The 19791-nt window shown below is 33.8% G+C and overlaps 2 protein-coding genes across 2 annotated transcripts; one reads left to right on the top strand and one right to left on the bottom strand.

The window, feature by feature from the left end:
• Positions 1–2770: 2770 nt before the first annotated feature.
• TRIADDRAFT_63685 (uncharacterized protein) lies at positions 2771–7237 on the top strand (the record flags this gene model as incomplete). The annotated part of the gene is made up of 10 exons (XM_002109541.1): positions 2771–2857; positions 4738–4782; positions 4939–5019; positions 5313–5420; positions 5567–5644; positions 5776–5831; positions 6040–6347; positions 6442–6502; positions 6837–6934; positions 7127–7237. 10 exons carry the CDS (start codon positions 2771–2773, stop codon positions 7231–7233), a joined length of 1029 nt encoding a protein of 342 aa, XP_002109577.1. The 3' UTR covers positions 7234–7237.
• Positions 7238–9149: 1912 nt separating this feature from the next.
• On the bottom strand, positions 9150–16828 carry TRIADDRAFT_53745 (uncharacterized protein; the record flags this gene model as incomplete). Its single annotated transcript, XM_002110075.1, has 26 exons — positions 9150–9320; positions 9459–9526; positions 9639–9762; positions 9885–9954; positions 10032–10089; positions 10215–10356; positions 10505–10710; positions 10788–10887; positions 10963–11022; positions 11087–11143; positions 11230–11302; positions 11371–11455; positions 11531–11636; positions 11751–11863; positions 12094–12346; positions 12426–12507; positions 12615–12786; positions 12915–12971; positions 13144–13199; positions 13280–13322; positions 13412–13540; positions 13640–13712; positions 13838–13910; positions 14117–14153; positions 15658–15772; positions 16763–16828. The coding sequence occupies 26 exons, from the start codon at positions 16826–16828 to the stop codon at positions 9150–9152; spliced, it is 2589 nt and encodes an 862-aa protein (XP_002110111.1).
• Between the last annotated feature and the right edge of the window lie 2963 nt (positions 16829–19791).

Raw genomic sequence — 19791 nt, forward strand, 5'->3', positions numbered from 1 at the left:
ACTGTTATCTCATCAAGATCTTCGTTTAATTCCTGGCTATAACGATCAATCTTAGCTACTCATAGTAATGCCTATTACCAGAAATATTAAGAAACAAGAATGTGCATTCGGTTTCCAGGAGTAACGAAGGCAAGACTGCGCCGGCCCATCACGCATGCGCAACCCGTCTTCGAGTTCAAATTCTATCCTTATTTACAATTTAGCTCTGACTTAAATATGATCGATTTCCAACTAGTCTATTAGGACTTATATTATTCTAATAAATTTTCCAATGTAAAAATTGATATTGCAACCTATCTGGCTATAGCTGTCTAGATAAACCATTTTATCGTTACTGATCGCTTTTCGACTAGTCGATTTGGACTTGTTTCACTTCAGTTTTTACGTATAAAAATTGGCTTTGCAACCTATTTGACTGTAGCTGCCTAGATGAATTATTTTGTCGCTATTGATTGTTTTTCGACTAGTAGATTTTGACTTATTTTAATTTCCGTTATAAAAATTGACATTGTAACCTATCTAGCTATAGCTGCCTACATAAATTATTTTATCGCTATTGATCGCTTTTCGACTAGTCCATTTTGACTTGCGTCATTTTAATTTTCCATTATGAAAGTTGACATTGCAACCTATCTGGCTATAGCTGTCTAAATAAATCATGCTGCCGTTATTGATCGCTTTTCCACTACTAATTTTGGACTTATTTTAATTTTCGGGTATGAAAATTGACATTACAACCTATTTGGCTATAACTGTCTAAATGAATCATTTTATCCTTCTTGATCGCTGTTCGACTAGTAGATTTTGATTGGCATCAACATTTTAATTTTCCAGTACGAAAATTGACATTGTAACCTACAGTATTTGGCTACAGGGGTCTAGATAAATCATTATGTCGTTATTGTACCACTACAGTATACTGTAGTACTATGGTTGCATTTGAATTTACGAAATAATGGAGATCGATAGAATTCATTAGCCACTCTATGTAGCGTCTAAATTTGATCATCGATTTGTACAGTATTTATGAAGATGAAATGGGTAAGTAGCACCATATGCTAAAATGAGCACAGTACAGTATTTGTACACTGTTCGATATGGAGTTTATTCTAGTACACGATTTAAATCATTTCATTCAATATAGATGTAATGAATAGTATAGAACAGTAGTCGGAAGTCTAGGTATGGCCGTGGGACCTTACAGAAAATGATCACAGAAAATTTTAATAAAGCCATTGTTAAAAACCCTTCCTCAATTTTATGCGGACGAAGATCGATCGATACCGAATAAAATCAAAACGATTTTCGTTGAATCAAAGCTGTCGAGAGTCATTTCTTGATTGAACGTGTAGTGTACGGGTTATTAGCCCTAAAAACTACTGCAATTAGCTGAAATCACTACAGAATGATTTTTTATCTCTCTTTAATTTAAAGAGTTAAGTTAAGAGGCCTAACGCCTAGGGGCTTCTATATACAGCATGCGCACATTTTACTCATTAAGTCATCTGGATAGATACACGAGTATAAGAAATCAATTCAATATTTGACCATATTTATTTTCATATCCGATTGCTACTAGACTATAAAAGATCTTTTATCTTTGTTTCAATGTAATTATTTATTATTTTTCATTGAAACTCTACCCAAGATATTTTTATAATCACGTACAGTACTGCACGTAGGCAAGGAGTAAATTTCCGATGCTTGTTGTATTTTCTAAGTTAAATCTATATAATAGAAATTCAAGATAGAAACATTTTGACTGCAGTAGACTGTAATGTGTTAAAATGTCTTTATGTGTCATCTATTGAGCTGTAGAAAAATTAACGTACAAAATAAAGTTAGGGGTTAAACGATGGCCAGTGAAAACTAAGTTCACAGAGACTTACAAATTCTATTCCTAATCAATTTCAAGCATATCGTATACGTACGCTTCCAATCATACCATACAACTCATTATGCGCTGCCATGAGAAGGTTTATATTTATTATTTTTTATTCTTTTGGGGGAATTAAATAAGTAAATTAATCAGTTCTGTTGTATTCCGTTATTCAGTTCAAGTTTTATATTGGAAACCTATACTGGGCAGGCAAAACTAGCGATGCACCCATACGAATATCAAAACAGTGGACAATAATAATTATTATAATTAAGGAGATTTTTACTTGTTGGCCCTACCTACGCAATATAGGTCGCTATTACGTCACATAGCGAGGTAGAAGATTCGATTCCACTCTAGAATTTTCAAAGTTTTATATCCAGTCTAACCAATCCTAGTTGCAAGCATCAACCAGCACGTAGGCCATTGTCCGCCATGATGGAAAGGACAATACTGCAAAAGAGGAGCGTGCCCTTCTATCCAATCTATAACCTACAATCTAATTGTCTGATAGATCAGTACACGCCCCAAAAATCATACAATCAACGCTAAATAAAAACATGCAAATCTGTCAATTGCTAGTTAATACATTAATACGCTCTGACCCCTGGAATATAAATATAAAACAACACTGGTCAGATGTTTACTCATTCTAATTACATTCATCGCACCGATCAGACAGTAGAATGTTCTAAGTTGTCATCATCACTCGAAACGATCAAATCAGATATTCCAATTTTCTCCATCGACCTTAAGCTAAGCAGCGTTCTAACTGTCGATGAGCGAAAGGTAATTGCCACCTGCGAACAACTCGATCATCAATATTATTTTATCATCATCATCTTTTAGCGATCGTAAAAGAAAAGAAGAAAAATCAAAATTAACTGTAAAATGGGTGAAATAGACAAAAGTATCGAAATGCTACAACGGGAATACTTTTCCATGATTCCACTACGATTTGTTTTTGGATCGATCAAGGTAGGAGACACATGATAGATTCTACTAAGACAGTATGACTGGATAACCTCTAAATTTGCCCTTGATTGGCACAATCAAGAATGCCTTAGTATCTATTTGATCTTGCTATGTATCAACGAGCATTCTGACATCCTTCCATTGTAACGGTTGAGATTGAATCTTTTGAGTTGTGAATTACTTTTTTCATGACTTTCTTACCATTTTTAGCTCTGTCAAGGTAGTCATGGAGGCCAAATGATAGATTGTACGATAATGTAGTATGATTGGATACCGGAATTTACAGTTGATCGGCGCAATCGAAAAATTGTATAATATCTATTTGTTCTTGGCCTGTATCTTTGAGCATCTTCACATCCCTCTGAAGGTCAAGATTGAATCAATCTTTGAGTAGTGAACAGCTTTTTCTACTTTCTTACTGCTATTTGATGTCTTGCTGATGGGATTGTGTATACATAGACGCCGTAAAATGCAATGAGGATATCCAAAGTTCGAAGTTGATCGCATATCGATCGATACGATTCATTCAGGGTCTATTTTGTTCTACGTAGGCATGGATTATCCTTTCGTACTCATGCCCTTCGGTCATCACGGTAGAGATTGAATCAGCATCATAGAAAGAATCTTTGAATTGCAAATAATTCTTTCAATACGGTAGACATTAAACCCACGTCACAGAAAATTCTTGTATTTGCCAACAGTTCTCGACTGTTATCTGACCATCATTTATATGTTCCAGAGAAATTGATGTATGTAGAAATAACGTAAAAAGAAACTAGATAGCGCTTGAACTTAGCATTTTGAACGAGATCAACGGTCATTTTTGACTATTACCCTATACACTTATACAGTAGTATGGTTATTAACGTAAATACATACGGATTGTCTCATATAGACGATAATGATATACAGTACAATATACCACTTGAAAAATGGTGACACAAGTGAATGGTCGCCGTTTTATTTCCTCAATTAATTATCCAACGTAGTATCAATCGTCTTTCTAACTTAATCATAGTTCAATGTTCTATCATATACCTTACAATCTTTGAACATGTTTATTTATTAGCCGATATGACCTGTGAGATGGCAATATTTACAAGTGCAGACATACAGTACTTTGACCCAATGACCTATTGCGAGCCTGCTCATTCTAACGCATGTGTAGGAGGGAGCATAGACTAAAATGGCAGCAATTTTTTTTCAAATTTTAATGATTATATGATATAATCACACAATGCTGACAGCAGTCAAAATAGTAGTTGTAGAGCATTGCGATCGATAAACATAGTTAAAACCCTAAAACCAACTTGTACTGTGTGTTGGTAGTTACATGGAGTACAAAATCACTACGATTGTCAACTAATCTGCAACGAGTTTATTTTACTCTGAACGGATTGTTGATCAAAGTGAATTACCAATAAATATCAATGTCAGCATACAAATACATAGAAAAAACCTACGGACAGTTAAGTTACGACTGAAATAACAACATCTTCCAATATAGCTACAGACATTGCAAAATCTATGTTGTTGAAACGATCAAATCGAATAAGAGTAATCTTCAATCTCTGCTGTGATCGTTGATATCCGATTTTCACATGATGCTACAAATTGATTGATATAATGTTAAATTATACAATATCTGACTACTATATTTCGACACTGCCAAATTAAATTGCCGTAATCAATTTACGCACAAGGTAATGATAATGTAAATTAATTACGTGAATAATTTTTATTACATAATCAAGTTGAGTGATTTATTCCATTCCGTATCCTATATTTTGTACAGATGACTAATCACAGTTCAAAACGAGGTGAAAATACTTTGTTTGATTTAACTCGATATTTTTATTTCCCTTACCATTTCTATTCTTTAGGACATAACTCTGGATGTTGATATCCAAACAAAAATTCTATACAAGGTTAGTTTATCAATCAATTTGAATACAGTAGAACAATCCTAACCGATTGCATTGAGAATGACCGATAAATATACTTTAACACATGAGTATTATCCATAATGTTGATGTAAATGCCATCACATCCATTTATATATATGTATGTATCCATTTTAACAGACTATCAAATTCAAGCTTCACGACAATTATCCTGTTTCTAAGCGCTATACAATAGCATTTCTAAACGAGTTTATCAGTAAGGTAGGTCCTTTTTCTTCAGTAAGATTTTCATAAATTATTAGACAAAAAATATTGAGTGATAATATTTACTTTATACTCTGCAGCGGTAGATTCCTTGCTGTTTAGAACAAGATAACTTATAACTTTTTAATGAATTTCTACCGTAATCTTTCTTTAAATTTGTTGATCAAAATTACAACGCTATACGTACGCTATCAGCGATATAGCGCAATTGATAAATGATGATTTCCCTTAACGTAAACGATTACTTTGTTCTGATCATGCACTAATTGACGCTGATTGATTGGCACTAGTGTGAGAAGGCAGGATGTGAAATAATTGACGAATTATACGAAATCTATACTGGATACATCAGCGTGAAATTAAAACCAGAACAATACTTTTATAAGTCCTATCTACTGGTAAATAATGAGTTAAGCAAGAACTCAATATTAGTGTAATGTCAGATTGATGCACATATATCAATAGAACAACTAAATAGCCTATTACAATCTGCCAATTCTAATTTTTTTTTACCTCCAATAACTACAACTAACTTTCCTAAAAGCCGTCTGGAAAAACGATATCAATTTCTACCGCTCCGCAATTCGTTGCCCATGGTACGACTGGTCTTAACATTTGGCCCGTGAGTATAGCATCTACTTGAAGTCATAGTCAATTTTTTAAACAAATTTACCAGTAAATTAATAGGTAATATTTTATTATTATCACATTAACGACAACTTAAAGTGATATTACTGTAATTTGCTAATATAGGCCTCATTTGCTCTCAACGAATGGATTTATCAAAACAAGAGCATTTTCGATAATCGGTAATGTTAATTGAAAATGAAGAACCACTGAATAAGTTTATACGATAATTAAGGATGGATAATTAAACGCATCATTTAGTAATTTATGATTAAAGAGTTTAGTGCGAAAATCATGAAAATCTTAGCTATATAAAGCAATATCATGTTTTTTGTAATGATTGATAGAAATCGCACAACTGATTATCTTGATTAACTATTAATCTTTTAGATCAGTTTTAGAACTTGGATCTGGTGTTGGCTTAACCGGTATCTTTACTTGCTTAGAATGTAAACCTCGTCGTTATACTCTCTCCGATTGCCATTGCATGGTTTTACAACGCTTGGAAAAAAATCTTACCATCAATTTGAAGGATTTGGATAACTATAACCTTGATATCAAGTATTCCTCTGATGATATTATCCAAAATGGCATACATAAAACAGCTAAAAGCACCGTTGAATTGATCGGTTTGAACTGCGAAACTGCAAGCGAACACGATCTTTCTAAGCTTCAATCCGACATTATTTTAGCATCTGGTTAGATTCATTTATTAATCTAGCATAGTGAGATAGAAAGTACTATTTTTTTATATTACCAGCATTGTCAATTTTTAATTTCGTAAATTTACAGATTTAATCTTCGACATGAGGCTAATTAGCTCATTGGTAAGAACTTTGCAGTGCTTGCTAAGGTATGATTCATATGAAATTTCATTAAAAAAGATTGTATAGTTAATACGCCTACTGCACCGCGTATCATCAGATCTTGAAACACTTCAGCATTACTAATGATAGACAAACTGCCAAATTATAATTTCCCTTAAAGAGTTACCTATTTTAAGTAAAGACGTATTAAGAGAAAATACATTAAATATCTTCATCAAATATATGCATACCCCTATATATTGCGTTCTCTAGATCTGTAATTATTGAAAATTATTTTGGATGCGCAAGTAGAATAAAGTAACCGATCAATAAATGATTAATTAATAACCTTCTTGTCTTATACCAATTGTATATTTGTAGAAATACAGATACAAATAAATCGGAGACGAAGCCAGTTGCCTATATATGTTCCACCGTTAGGAGCGAAAATACATACAATTTCTTTATGTCAGAGCTGGGTATGTTACACATCATGTAAACGAAAGTAAAACTTAGTATTAGAAGTTTACTTTCCACTTGTGCTACTGCAACATTGCTATATAGTCTTGCCGAATTTTGAAGTCTTCATTCCACATCTGTTTCTCATTAAATTACAGCAAAACACGAATTACATAACTGACTGTAGACTAATTTTTTATATTTTTTTATAGATGCTGCGGGTATTCATTATGAACACATAGATTTCAATCCTAAGAATGTATGTTTTATCAACTTAGAATCTGAAAGAACGAAACTACTCAAGCTATGGTCGTCATAGTTTCTATATAGCGAAAAATTTTTGTACTCCATTTTCTTCTATTTTATATATCCATTGTGATAACTGTTATACGTATTGTATACGTAAGATGTTCTTAACTATTCTGGAACGCAGTTTGAATGTAAATATGAAGCAGATGATGAATCGAATAATTTTATGCCAGCTTGACTGGTTTACAGTGTATAAGAGATCTCAGTGTAGCAACATAGCTCAAAGTATATGCTACGAACAGCGAAACTTCTTAAGATAGCATTAAAATCTATAAAAAAATTGCTATAATTAAGTTTATATATCGGTGTTCATAGTTATTTGCAACCGTATCAAATGGGGACTTTATGACAGTTATGATTCAATTATTTAATTAAATTTTTACGGATAAATTATATTTGACGATAGATACTAAGCAAGTATCTGTTGATGCAACAAAAACAATTTAGTGAAAACTAATAAATTTTTCTTTGAAGCGATCTTAGATAGCATTTCGAAGTGGCTATAGCAGATATTGAAATAGCATCCAGTCGTTACTAGAGTTTTATATTTACTTTTATATCAATTATTAAGAAAAGGCAAAGAGGACTTTTAAAAAATTTTTTCCTTCAATATGATACATTTAATGTTTACGATATTTCATTGTACCTTAGCCCACATCACAAAGAATGTAAAAGATGATCTTTTTAGTATCAGTTAAGCCTAACTTACGGCATAAAGAGATAGAAGGAAACTGTGCAAACTATTTGCCTTACTACATATGCAAGATAATGACAACATCTGCAGTAGTAGATGAAAAATAATTTGGTTTTATTATCGCGCTTAAAATGAACTGAATATGGTATTAGTTAAACAGTACCCGTGTAAGTAAGACCCATGCAGTACAGTAATAACTCAATCCGATTTGTTTTAGTTTAACAATGATCATGTAAAATCTGTCATTAGCTTCAAGATTCTGCCACCCATACAGCCAGCATTCGTAGAAAAGAGTATATACGAAATTACAGATTGTAGATTGCAAATTCCATCAAAACAGACGGTATCTATTAGCACTAAACAAAGGAAATATTTTCATCACAAATTATCAAAATTTACTGTATTTGAAACTTTGAACACAGCAAGGATACCGAAATCTTATTGAAAATAGAAGATTTACAGCATCTGTAAAATTTACCTGAGAGCTGAAAGCCAATTAATTACAAAGTGAGTTAAACGTTTAAGTGACAGCATTTTTGTAGCTGTAGGAATATCACCAATATAAACAATAGCATGAGTACATGCATGTCTCCGATTTTATTAAAATTAAACGATCTGCTCTGCATATGAGTGGACATTCTCAACGTAATTTGATGCTGAGTAGAAGGATACGATAAAAAATGGTAGTCGGTATCACAAAATTTATACAGGTTTTGTAAATAGTAAAAACGAGAATGACTACATACACAATGCTAAGCTGATATTACAGTCTTTACAAGGTGCATACGGCAAGATCAATCTTCAGTAATAACAGAAAGCCGCAGCATTATACGTACCGTATAAAATTAGTGCATGATAGCATAATCGAATTAGTATCAATTTATCTACTCTATATTTAGGCTATTTATTAAAACCTTACTCCTAGCAAATCCTATGCCTGAGCTTCCATATTAGTCGATTACTTATTTTGTTACAAATAAGCAAATTGTTTTATTACTTGAGTACGACACCGTTTTATCGTACATCATCACATATGCTAATTAGAAAATATCATTAAACTATGATAATCCAGAGATCGTTATAATAAATAAAATATAGCAATTTTCATTTTCGTGGTTGAGATCGTAATGACAGATTAATATTTATAAGTATAATATTTCGCACAGAGTGGGTATCATAAAAAATTAAATTTACATAACTGTATACACAAATTTAGTTCAAGAAAACTTGTGCTACCTTCCGTAATACTGCTTGAAGGTACTTTCATTGGATAAAATCGACATCGTAGCAAAACAATGAATCAGCAAGCGTGGAAATTTAGATGTAAAATACTGTACAAAACTATCAGGTAGATCGCCAAGTTCTTCACGTAAAGGTATTGATAATTCGTAATAGTGATGTTTCTACATAATAAAGTTTAGAACTTAGTTAAGCATTATTTTTACGTTACGCCGTCTATCCGCAGTAAGTGAATAAATTTTTACTTCAAAGTCGAAGCAGTCTTTCTTTAATAAAATAAAACGCTAGCGCTACGGTATTACCTTGTTTCTTAAAGCTCGCAGAAGATCTTTAACGGAATCACCTTTGTAACTCCTGAATTTTCTAAGATCTATCATTATGATTTTTTTATGATCGATCATGAAATGGTATTAGTAGTCTGTAATGCTTAAAGTAGTTAAGTTAATATATCTTATTCTATTGTAATATGTGATGATACAAACCTTCTTCAAGGACGTTGCCTATGTATTTCTTCCAGTCACCACGAGTGACTGTTATGCTCTTTGACTCTAATAGTTCTACTAACTTACTATTCGATGGTTCCTTCTCAATACGGTCACTAATATCCTATCATGATCGAAGTTTAAGTCAGTAATTGTTCGTATAAATCAAAAACAGTCACATATACGGTAGTAGCAATGACTAACTGTTATTCAGAGTACTCGCGTACAAACGATATTTTTACTAACCAAAAAGAAGGATAACTGCTTGCCATTACTCCAATACACAGGGTGTTGCATAGCAACTAATGCTGTTGGTCTTCAAAGAAATATTTGTCATTATTTTAGTTGAAATCCTACGATTGATAAGGTTATAGTACACAATGCTAACATTACCTTTGTTTTGGATTGGCAGTAATCATTTTTTTGATTAAATCTATTTCCGTATATGACCCTAAAGATAACATTTAAGAGGAATAAACGATTTTGTCAATGAAATGAAAAACGACGCTAAAATTTAAATTATCAAAATATAGCATAATAAATGAGGGAGTTGTAAAGGTATATCTGATAATGCACCTTCAAGTTCGTCATCAAACTTTATAGAATAGCCCATCCTGATATTGGATTGTCGATATGCAGCTTGACCAAATGGATGCTTTCCTTTCGAAAATGTATAATATATGACACAACCAGCAGAAAATATGTCTGCTGAAAAAGCCTATAAAAAGTACACGAAAAGGTAATCAGAATTTTTGTCAAAATTGGTGTGCTAAATTGCTTTGTTTTGGTAGAATTTTGAACTATGATCTTTAAACGAAATAAAGCACCATACGAGTATGTCCATGAAAATGATGAAGTATACTCACATATTTAGCATCATCTTGGAATAATTCTGGAGCCATCCATCCTTCGGTACCAACTACCAAGCCAGTAGACTTACTGGCATAGTAACCATATGATCCTTGAAGTGTTATTTGCTTACATAATCCAAAATCTGATAATATCACCTTTCCGCGTTTTGATGAATTTAGCATTTTTACTAATATATTCTGAGGTTTAACATCTCGATGGACTAAATAACGTTATAGTAAAAAAATAAATTAAGAGTAATATATATTTAACGGTGATAATTGGTTTGCAAAAATGTACTTATTTCTAAGGAATGCAAGTGCGACAATCCATCCAAGAATTGATATAACGCTTCAACTGGCTGAAGATTGTACTCGGAGAATCGATCCTCTTTGATACACTAATAATTGCAAAAGTTCTTGTTATGTTGCAATATAAAAGACAAGGAAACACTAGTACCAGATGATAAATTTACCTCAGATAACGTTGTAGAACATAATTCCAAAGCAATATATTGAAATTGATCATCGTTTTCCTGATAGTATAAGAAAGTTCTGTCACTCTCCGGCATTCATTTTAAGCAATATTTATTAACTTACCGTGCAATAATATCTAATAACATGATCGTGTTGATCCGATTTCCTTAATAGCGCCACCTATATATTCAAAATCTCCACCTTTCAGATGTACCGTCAAATATAATACTATAATAATTTTTTATATATGCAGATATGATAAGAACCTCTCGCTCAGCAAACCGTTGATAATCTAGCAGAACACGCTTTACAGCTACATCACGATTGTCAAATCTTCCCCTATTATGACAAGGACGTATTTAAACATGCTGCAATTAATAAGTAGTAAGGCATTTTCATAGTTTTACCTGTATACCGAAGTACCGAAGGATCCTTTGCCAATAACACTCGCTAGGTCAATAGTGATTTTGCCAATAGTGAATAGCTTCGAATCTAGTACATTAAATTGATTATAGTAAACGTTAATCCAACAAGAAAAAATCAGTAAAAGACTTTAAATCTTTAAACCTGTCGAAGTAGACGAGGAATTGAGAATGCTGTTGCTTAAACCAGAATTACTAGTAGAACTTTCAGATGAATCTTGGACAGAGTCTGTTACACTTGTTATCTTATTCTACGAAATTAATATCAGTATATTCAATTTAGAAACATCATATCCAAATTTGAATATACATTTACAAAACATGCAATATGGTGCATAATATAATCGCAAAGACATAAAGCTGACCTTGCTTCGATTACGGTTATAAAAATACACTGCTACAGCAGTAACAATTCCAATTGAAATCGCGATCAAAACTTTTAATGTCATATCTAACGTGCGGGCTAATGCCAGAATGTCTAATATATATTATTAAAGAGAAATTTATAAGCAACACAATAATATCCTCTCGTACCTAATACGCGAGCTAATGTCAGGACGTCTACACATTAATTATCAAAGAAACTAATTATAACATATCAGTATCCGTTCTAATGTCAAAGTAATATAATTTCTATTATGTTATCGCTAGCATAATCCGGTAAAGAAAACTTATATCAAGCTACGAGTATTATTTCATGACCCTTACCATCTCTAGAATAATCAAAGTTTTCTGATAAAATTCCAGAAGTGTCATTTTGCTTAGTAATCTCGTTGTGTAATGCATGAGGTCTCTTTGTCGGAGTATTTGGTAATCGATCTGGTTCTTCATGATATCCAATCATATTAGTAATGATGTCATTACTGAAATCATAATTAGGATAGGGTGATAATTCATGACTATCACTTTTAGAGGCCGAAGGTGAATAGGACTGGACAGGATTCGGCATTAATCTATTTGGCTGAGAATGAAATACAGTGAACTGAGTTAATCATTACGATCATAATAACAAGCAATGACTTTCATAGCTAAAGTGTTACCCTGAGAATCATAGAACCTTCTTCAACGAACGAAGGCATAGCGTATAATCCGTCGTCATTTTTTCCAATATAGAGAGTCCGGCTACGTCAATTAGCGTTGATAATATTCGTGCGCAATAACAACGATCACAACATAAATATAATTTAAATATACATCAATAAACTTAATACTCAAAGTATTAAAATTACCGTAGCCTTAATTCATTTAATCGATAGTTGGCCTTTTTATTTTCTCCTTTCATGATTTTTATTACAGTTTCCTCAGCAACAGAAATTACAGGTAATTTTCTTACTACACCTTTAATAGGTAAATAGACAGCAACTATTGGTGATCCAAAGTCCCTTTCGAAAACTACGTTGCCTGTAATTTGTTTTAGAAAATTATTTTCAGGAATTATTTCATATCGTTGAACACAATGTCTCGAAACATCACCAATACAGCGAAGATAGCTTTAACGTTTATCGAAAAATACTGTGTAAAAATCTTACCAGTGCTATCTAACGCTACCGTTAGTCCATTAGTAGTTGACGATATAAAATTAAGATCTATGAGTAAAAAAAAAATAGCATGATATAATTATTATGAGTATACGGAATATACCTGTATGTATTTAATAAATTTATTATGACTTTAATTAATTATCAAAGTAAGACAAACGATAGCACTATATTGGCAAACAGTAATCCAATGAATAGATATTTGTGCATTATCATGTACCGTAATTGCCCAAGTAATTTCCGAAGGGGACATATTCATAGAAAGTAACGTTCCACCTGTAAAGTATTACGCATTTTAAAGAGTATGCTACATGATTAGAGGTACTAATAAAAAGTTACCATTAATGCTAACTTACTTTAAGATTCTTGATACCGTGTCATACATAGTCGCTAAGTATTCTTTATGATAAGATTATAAGTAACGTTTTAGTAAAGAAAAATACAACACGGTGACTTAATTATAGTAGCCTATAGTATATGCAACGTACTCGATACTCCAATATAAACAGGTTTCGCATATTTATCAATCACTGGACATATTGGTTGATATAGGGATAGCTCTTGTATCAATTTTCCCGTATTCTTATCAATGACATACCATAAATCAACTTTTTTTCCTTTATTCATTAATTATAAAATAACGCATGATAATTTCAGTATATCATACGAAAAATATAATAGGAAAGTACTGTATACTAACTGGTGTACTGTCTTACCAGTATATAAAATGCCGTCTTTACTTTGGCTTGGAGATACCTGTACTAACTCTGGTATAGTAAATGGCATTTTCTAAAGAATGTTTTTACAAAAACGTCAATTATTAACACATAGCATAGACTTGGAAGTCGATAAGAAAATCAACACAGAATAAAAATTATAGCATCATATTAAATTTATTTACAAGTCATTATTACCTTTATCTCTTCTTCAATACTATTAGAGATACGATACAAGCTGCCATCCTTCGGGTCCGGGATAAACGTTGGTCTGAGGCGTACAGTATTTCATGACAATAAAGGCACAAAAATTTTAATTTAGTAACCAGTATATTACTACGACATCAAGGTTATCATCTATCTGTTAGTACAGTATATAAGATATTCAATAAAGTATTAGTGATAATATTTTTCATTTATTTCCCATTAGAGATAAGCAATTATCATAGATATTTTGTATATAAAATGCTGCAGTACCCTTTGAAAGTATCGGATGGAACCTTGACGATATGATCTGAAGAAAAAGATCGTTTTAAGAGTACACTTTAGCATATCTACATAGTACAACATCTATAATACAGTGGAGCCTTACATATCACAACATCAATAGCTACAGCACACTTTCGTTATCACAAATAATAACTGATCGATTAATAACGCTGATGCAATCATCCCTCAAACTGTCCTGGTTCTGTTAAAGTTCTACATCATACTGTTTATAGTACCGCAGAGCATAAATGTTACTACATCTCTGAGCTAAGGCAAGTAGAGAAAATTTTTCAATCTTTATTGTATAGCATAAAGGACCTTAATTAAAATGAAGTTAATTCTCGCTATCCATATGAGAACACTTGACTAAAATTGCTGTTTACATGAGGTATCTCAGAAATGTCCTAACTTGTTTCAATTAATTCTTCAAGTAGCAGAATTGCTCAATTGATTGGATACAAGAGGCTTACCAATATCGTGATGGGAATTTAAACTGAACCAAGAAATCGCTGTTTACGTAACGTATCTCAGAAATGTCCTAACTTATTTCAATTTCTAAAGTAGCAGAATTGCTCAATTGATTGGATACAAGAGGCTTACCAATATCGTGATGGGAATTTAAACTGAACCAAGAAATTACTGTTTACATAACGTATCTCAGAAATGTCCTAACCTATTTTAATTCCTAAAGTAGTAGAATTGCTCAATTGATTGGATACAAGAGGCTTACCAATATTGTGATGGGAATTTAAACTAAACCAAGTGTTATGAATATGTACAGTAAGTTACGAACATAGGGCTTATTAAAATGTCGTTAAACTACCAGAAAATAAAAATATTCTTCCGTTTTACTAAATTTAATAAAGTGGAAAATGTAAGAATTTTCTACTATAATTGCTGTATGCTAATACTGGGATAATGCTACTAATTTTAACATAGTATCATTTTCGTAATGCGGCTTAGTAACAATAGTTAATTAGCTACTATATTGTATTTGCCTATCCTGAAGATTAATAACAGAATGCAACACAAAAATGTGGCAAAACTGACTATTTATAACTTCACCGTTTCTGTACTATTCTGTTATTCACTGTAAATTAATATAATATCAGCAATAAAACGTTACAAATTTGAAACATTCTTCATCATTCGATATGTCATACCATGAATATAGCATATATATATATAGTATATAAAATAGATATGGATAAGAATGTAAAATATAGCACTATCTTACGTAGTGTATTACGAAAGGAATATGAATGGAAAATTAGCCCTATGGGTTCTGATGTGGCAGCAACGTAGTGCGTGTAGATTATATTAACTTAACCGAATATTGTGTATTTTGATATTCTATTCTGAGTAATACTTGAGTAAAAAAGATGTGATTTTTAAAATTAGACAAGTAGTACAGTGCCAACAGTACCGTAGTATATAACAGAACTACATCATGTTGTGCATTTTATCATTTTGGGCTGTTTAATATAGTTTAAACAAGACTTTGAAAATACTGGTCGATGAAATCGTACCTTGTTTACGCGTCCAAATTCGTTTTCCAGTCCTCCGAACTCCATGCAATGTACCATCCATGGATAGAAATATCAGTACAGTGTCATCTTCTATTTGTGTATGCAGTATATCGGCCTATGAAGAGCGAAGCATGTTATACAGAATTAAGAAGAGAAAAGACAATCTTTCAAATGCTGAATATAGAATGTAGTTAAGCTTGAGTAGTAATGAATTTTGACAAGGCCAACATTAACGATGGTGGAAAGAATGGAAGTTATTGGTATATCCATTATTCATTGATTGGGTTAGTGTAATGATGGCTAATACTAAGACTTGTAGCATTTTACTGTTTTAAGATATAAAAAGAGAATAAAAACAAAGCAATCGTTGCAAGACAGCACCGATAATGGAAAGGGACTAAAGTAATTTGGTGAGTGTAACAACGGCTGTTACTACTACGACTAAAAGCAAGGCTTGAAAGGTAAAAAAGGTTCAAAAAATCTTTCAAATACTGTACTGTACAGTAATGAATTGGGGGGAAGAGAAGGCATTCTTGCCAATGGCTGAAGGAATTGAAGTTTGAATCTTGCATTTGCCAAGTGTAATCATGATTATCACTGTTGTACTTTGCATTAAGCTTTCAACGTAGTTCTAGCAATAAGTCAAGATTTTGGCATCAACTCTTCTTGAAGACCTATCTTTAACTCGTGGTCAAGAGTGTTTGAGGATACAGTAATGAGAAGATTTTACTTGTGTGTTGAAAATGATTGCTAACAACAATAATGACTGATATACCGTAATGAGCTAGTTAAATAAAGAGGATGGTAATTACAGTTTTCTATCATAATAACATTTGTATCAAGACTTGGAGTAAGAGAATCGTTGTACAACTATGATCCGTTAGCCAATACCCGAATAACCATCATCCAATGAGCGCTACAACATGTATTTATGATATGGAGAATTAGAGAGAGAGAAGTAAACTGGACTGATTATTCTACTATTGCTAGTTGTTGAATGAATAATGAAGCTATAGCAGGCAGAATTGAGACTGCAATTGCTGACTGAGTTGGTTGCTCTTCTACGCCGATGTTGGCCATGGCGATTGGAAAACAGCCTAATTACCTTGTTTGCATGGCAGTTTTGGTAAAAGGTTAACACTAACACAAGCCAAACCAAGCACTTGAGCATTTTGGACAGAGAAAGTTCAAGAAAATGAGGGTAGAAAAATGAAAAAAAATTGTTCAGCAATTGCTTGTCAACATCGTTGGCCAATCGGTTGGATAGAGAAAGTAGCTTGACATAGAGCGTCAAGAAGTTAATTGAATCGCACTTGTGCCGTCGCTTCAGATACGTTGTAGTGGATTACCAAGGTTAAATTTGTTTCCTCTTTTCCTTTTCGACATGCACAATGGAGTCGATTAAGAAGACATGAGTGGAAAGGAATAATCTTGAAGAAGTTGTTGTTGTTGTCACAGCCACTGCAAGGGGTAGTTATAATGGCAGTCTCCGTGTCGCTGATTTTATCCAAAGTGGTGATGGAGAGCAAGCAGGATCAGCTACCATTGAGGTAACACGTCAACACACACCGTACAGTACTGCAGCGCAAGACTGTAAACAGTATATGTATACCGTAGTGTTGTACAGTACAGTAGTGGGCACAGTAGTTGAGATTGTTCTTTTCCAGTGACTGCACCGTAGGGCTTGCAAGGCCAGAGATGTTGATGACGAAGGCAATAAAACCTGTATGGATGTATCCACAGTGAGATATCAAAAGAAGCACCGCAATGGCTAAAAATACGACCGTCTAGTAGATGGCATCATAAACAGCCATCGGACAAAAATATATTTCTTTGTTGGTGATTTGACAGCAACTGATCCATATACAGCGCTGTATGGCATACGGTAGAGTTCAGTGTGTACTATATCAACCTTGTCAAGTACTGCCCAGTACTTTGTATGGTATACTGTACAGTACATTGTATTGTGCCTTGTACTGTCTGGACACATTTTTTTATACAAAGCCAAATAAAATGCGTCCAGAGTAGCTCTTTTTAAGAGTGCCTGATGACTGATCCACAGCAGGCGGAAAGCTTTGGATCAGCCTAGTGTACTTTTGATTGAGGTTTTGCTCTCCCATTCTCAGTGAAGAATATCTCGAAAAAGCTGTATAACATATAGTACAGTACGCTGTAGAGGACTGTTGTACAGTACAGTGGAAGGTCCTTCTCTATCTGTATTCGGTGTTGCTTTCGTAGCGAACAACATTAGCCAAAAACGGCCTACTGTACAGTACTGTACAGTGATGGTACTGTTATTATAGATGGTCCTTGTACATGCGCATACTTTCCAAAAAGGTATCACAGACTGAAGTGCAGTACAGTAAAATGGAAGGTTCCTCTCATGTTAATCTTGGTAATGGCAAAATTTCAACAAGTTTGTAGAGTGAAGAAAATAGAGAAATAGACACTGCTGTCATTGACTGTTCTGTCTACACACTCGACAGTCATCAACACCATATCTGTTATTATCGATCCAATTGGATTTTTCTTATGAACGTTTTGCTTTTGCTTCCGTTTCCCAGTGAAGAATAGCAAAAGGTCAAAAGCTGATCACTGGAACCATGGCAAGGTACTGACTACAATTGTATAGGACTGTATATCAAGCTCAAAGACCCATACGTACGGTGGCTGACTCCTGAGGAGGGCGTACCGCTTTTACTCTTCTGACGAGTGTTCATTTACTGTACCATTAAAGAGCGCGTTTACACATCGACTGCTTTATTTTACGTCGTATAGTATTCTACTATGACTACGAAATCTGTAGATAGACCTGACTGTCTAGTACAGTACAGTACTATACAGTACAGTAGAGCTGAACTACGAGCAGTGGAGCACAGTGCCAACATTACAGTGTACAGTACCAGAAAATGCCTAGTACTGTACTGTATAAGCTACTTTCTACTGTACTCGATACTGCTAGAGGCTATTGTACTGTATGGCTCCGTACAGTAGTTTCGTCTCTATACTGGTAGTCAAGTATTGAATGTATCCTTCATTGAGACACGCACCCAGTGAAAACGATGACAAACCACTTCAAAATACTAGGAGCTTCAACCTTGCTCAACGCTTGACAGTGTACTGTACAGTACTGCATACTGTACTGTAAGTTACTTTCTACGGTACTGTACAGTACAGTATGTAGCTGGCTGCTGGCCATGGTAAAATAGTCAAATCAATCCAATCAAAATACTGTACAGACTGCAATCACCTACTGTATAAAGAAGGCTGTTGTATGCTCCGTACAGTATAGCAGTTTCCTTTGTACAGTATAGCCCTACTCAACTATGGAATGCATCAGTCAGTGAGAAAGCAACACGTACCAAGTGAAAACGACGACAAACCACTTCAAATTACTTGGAGCGTCAACCTTGTACAACGCTTGACAGTGGGCTGTCAGTGGCTAGTCTACAGTGTACAGTACAGTAAGTTACTTTCCACGGTACTGTACTGTACAGTGTACACTGTGTACTGTACCGTAGCTGTCCACGGTAAAATAGTAAAATCCAATCCAATCAAAATACAGACTGCAATCACTTCTACAGAAGGCTGTTGTATGCTCCGTACAGTACAGCAGTTTCCTGTGTACAGTATAGCCCTACTCAACTATGGAATGCATCAGTCAGTGAGAAAGCAACACGTACCAAGTGAAAACGACGACAAACCACTTCAAATTAATTGGAGCGTCAACCTTGTACAACGCTTGACAGTGGGCTGTCAGTGGCTAGTCTACAGTGTACAGTACAGTAAGTTACTTTCCACGGTACAGTACTGTACACTGTGTACAGTACTGTACCGTAGCTGTCCACGGTAAAATAGTAAAATCCAATCCAATCAAAATACAGACTGCAATCACTTCTACAGAAGGCTGTTGTATGCTCCGTACAGTACAGCAGTTTCCTGTGTACAGTATAGCCCTACTCAACTATGGAATGCATCAGTCAGTGAGAAAGCAACACGTACCAAGTGAAAACGACGACAAACCGCTTCAAATTACTTGGAGCGTCAAGCTTCTCCAACACTTGACTCGCACAACGCCTACACTAAGATTCGTCGCCAATGGTTCGAGGAAACAGAGGGGAGAAAAAAAAAAAA

The sequence above is a fragment of the Trichoplax adhaerens genome, genomic scaffold, assembly GCF_000150275.1.
Source record: "Trichoplax adhaerens TRIADscaffold_2 genomic scaffold, whole genome shotgun sequence".
Lineage (NCBI taxonomy): Eukaryota > Metazoa > Placozoa > Uniplacotomia > Trichoplacea > Trichoplacidae > Trichoplax > Trichoplax adhaerens.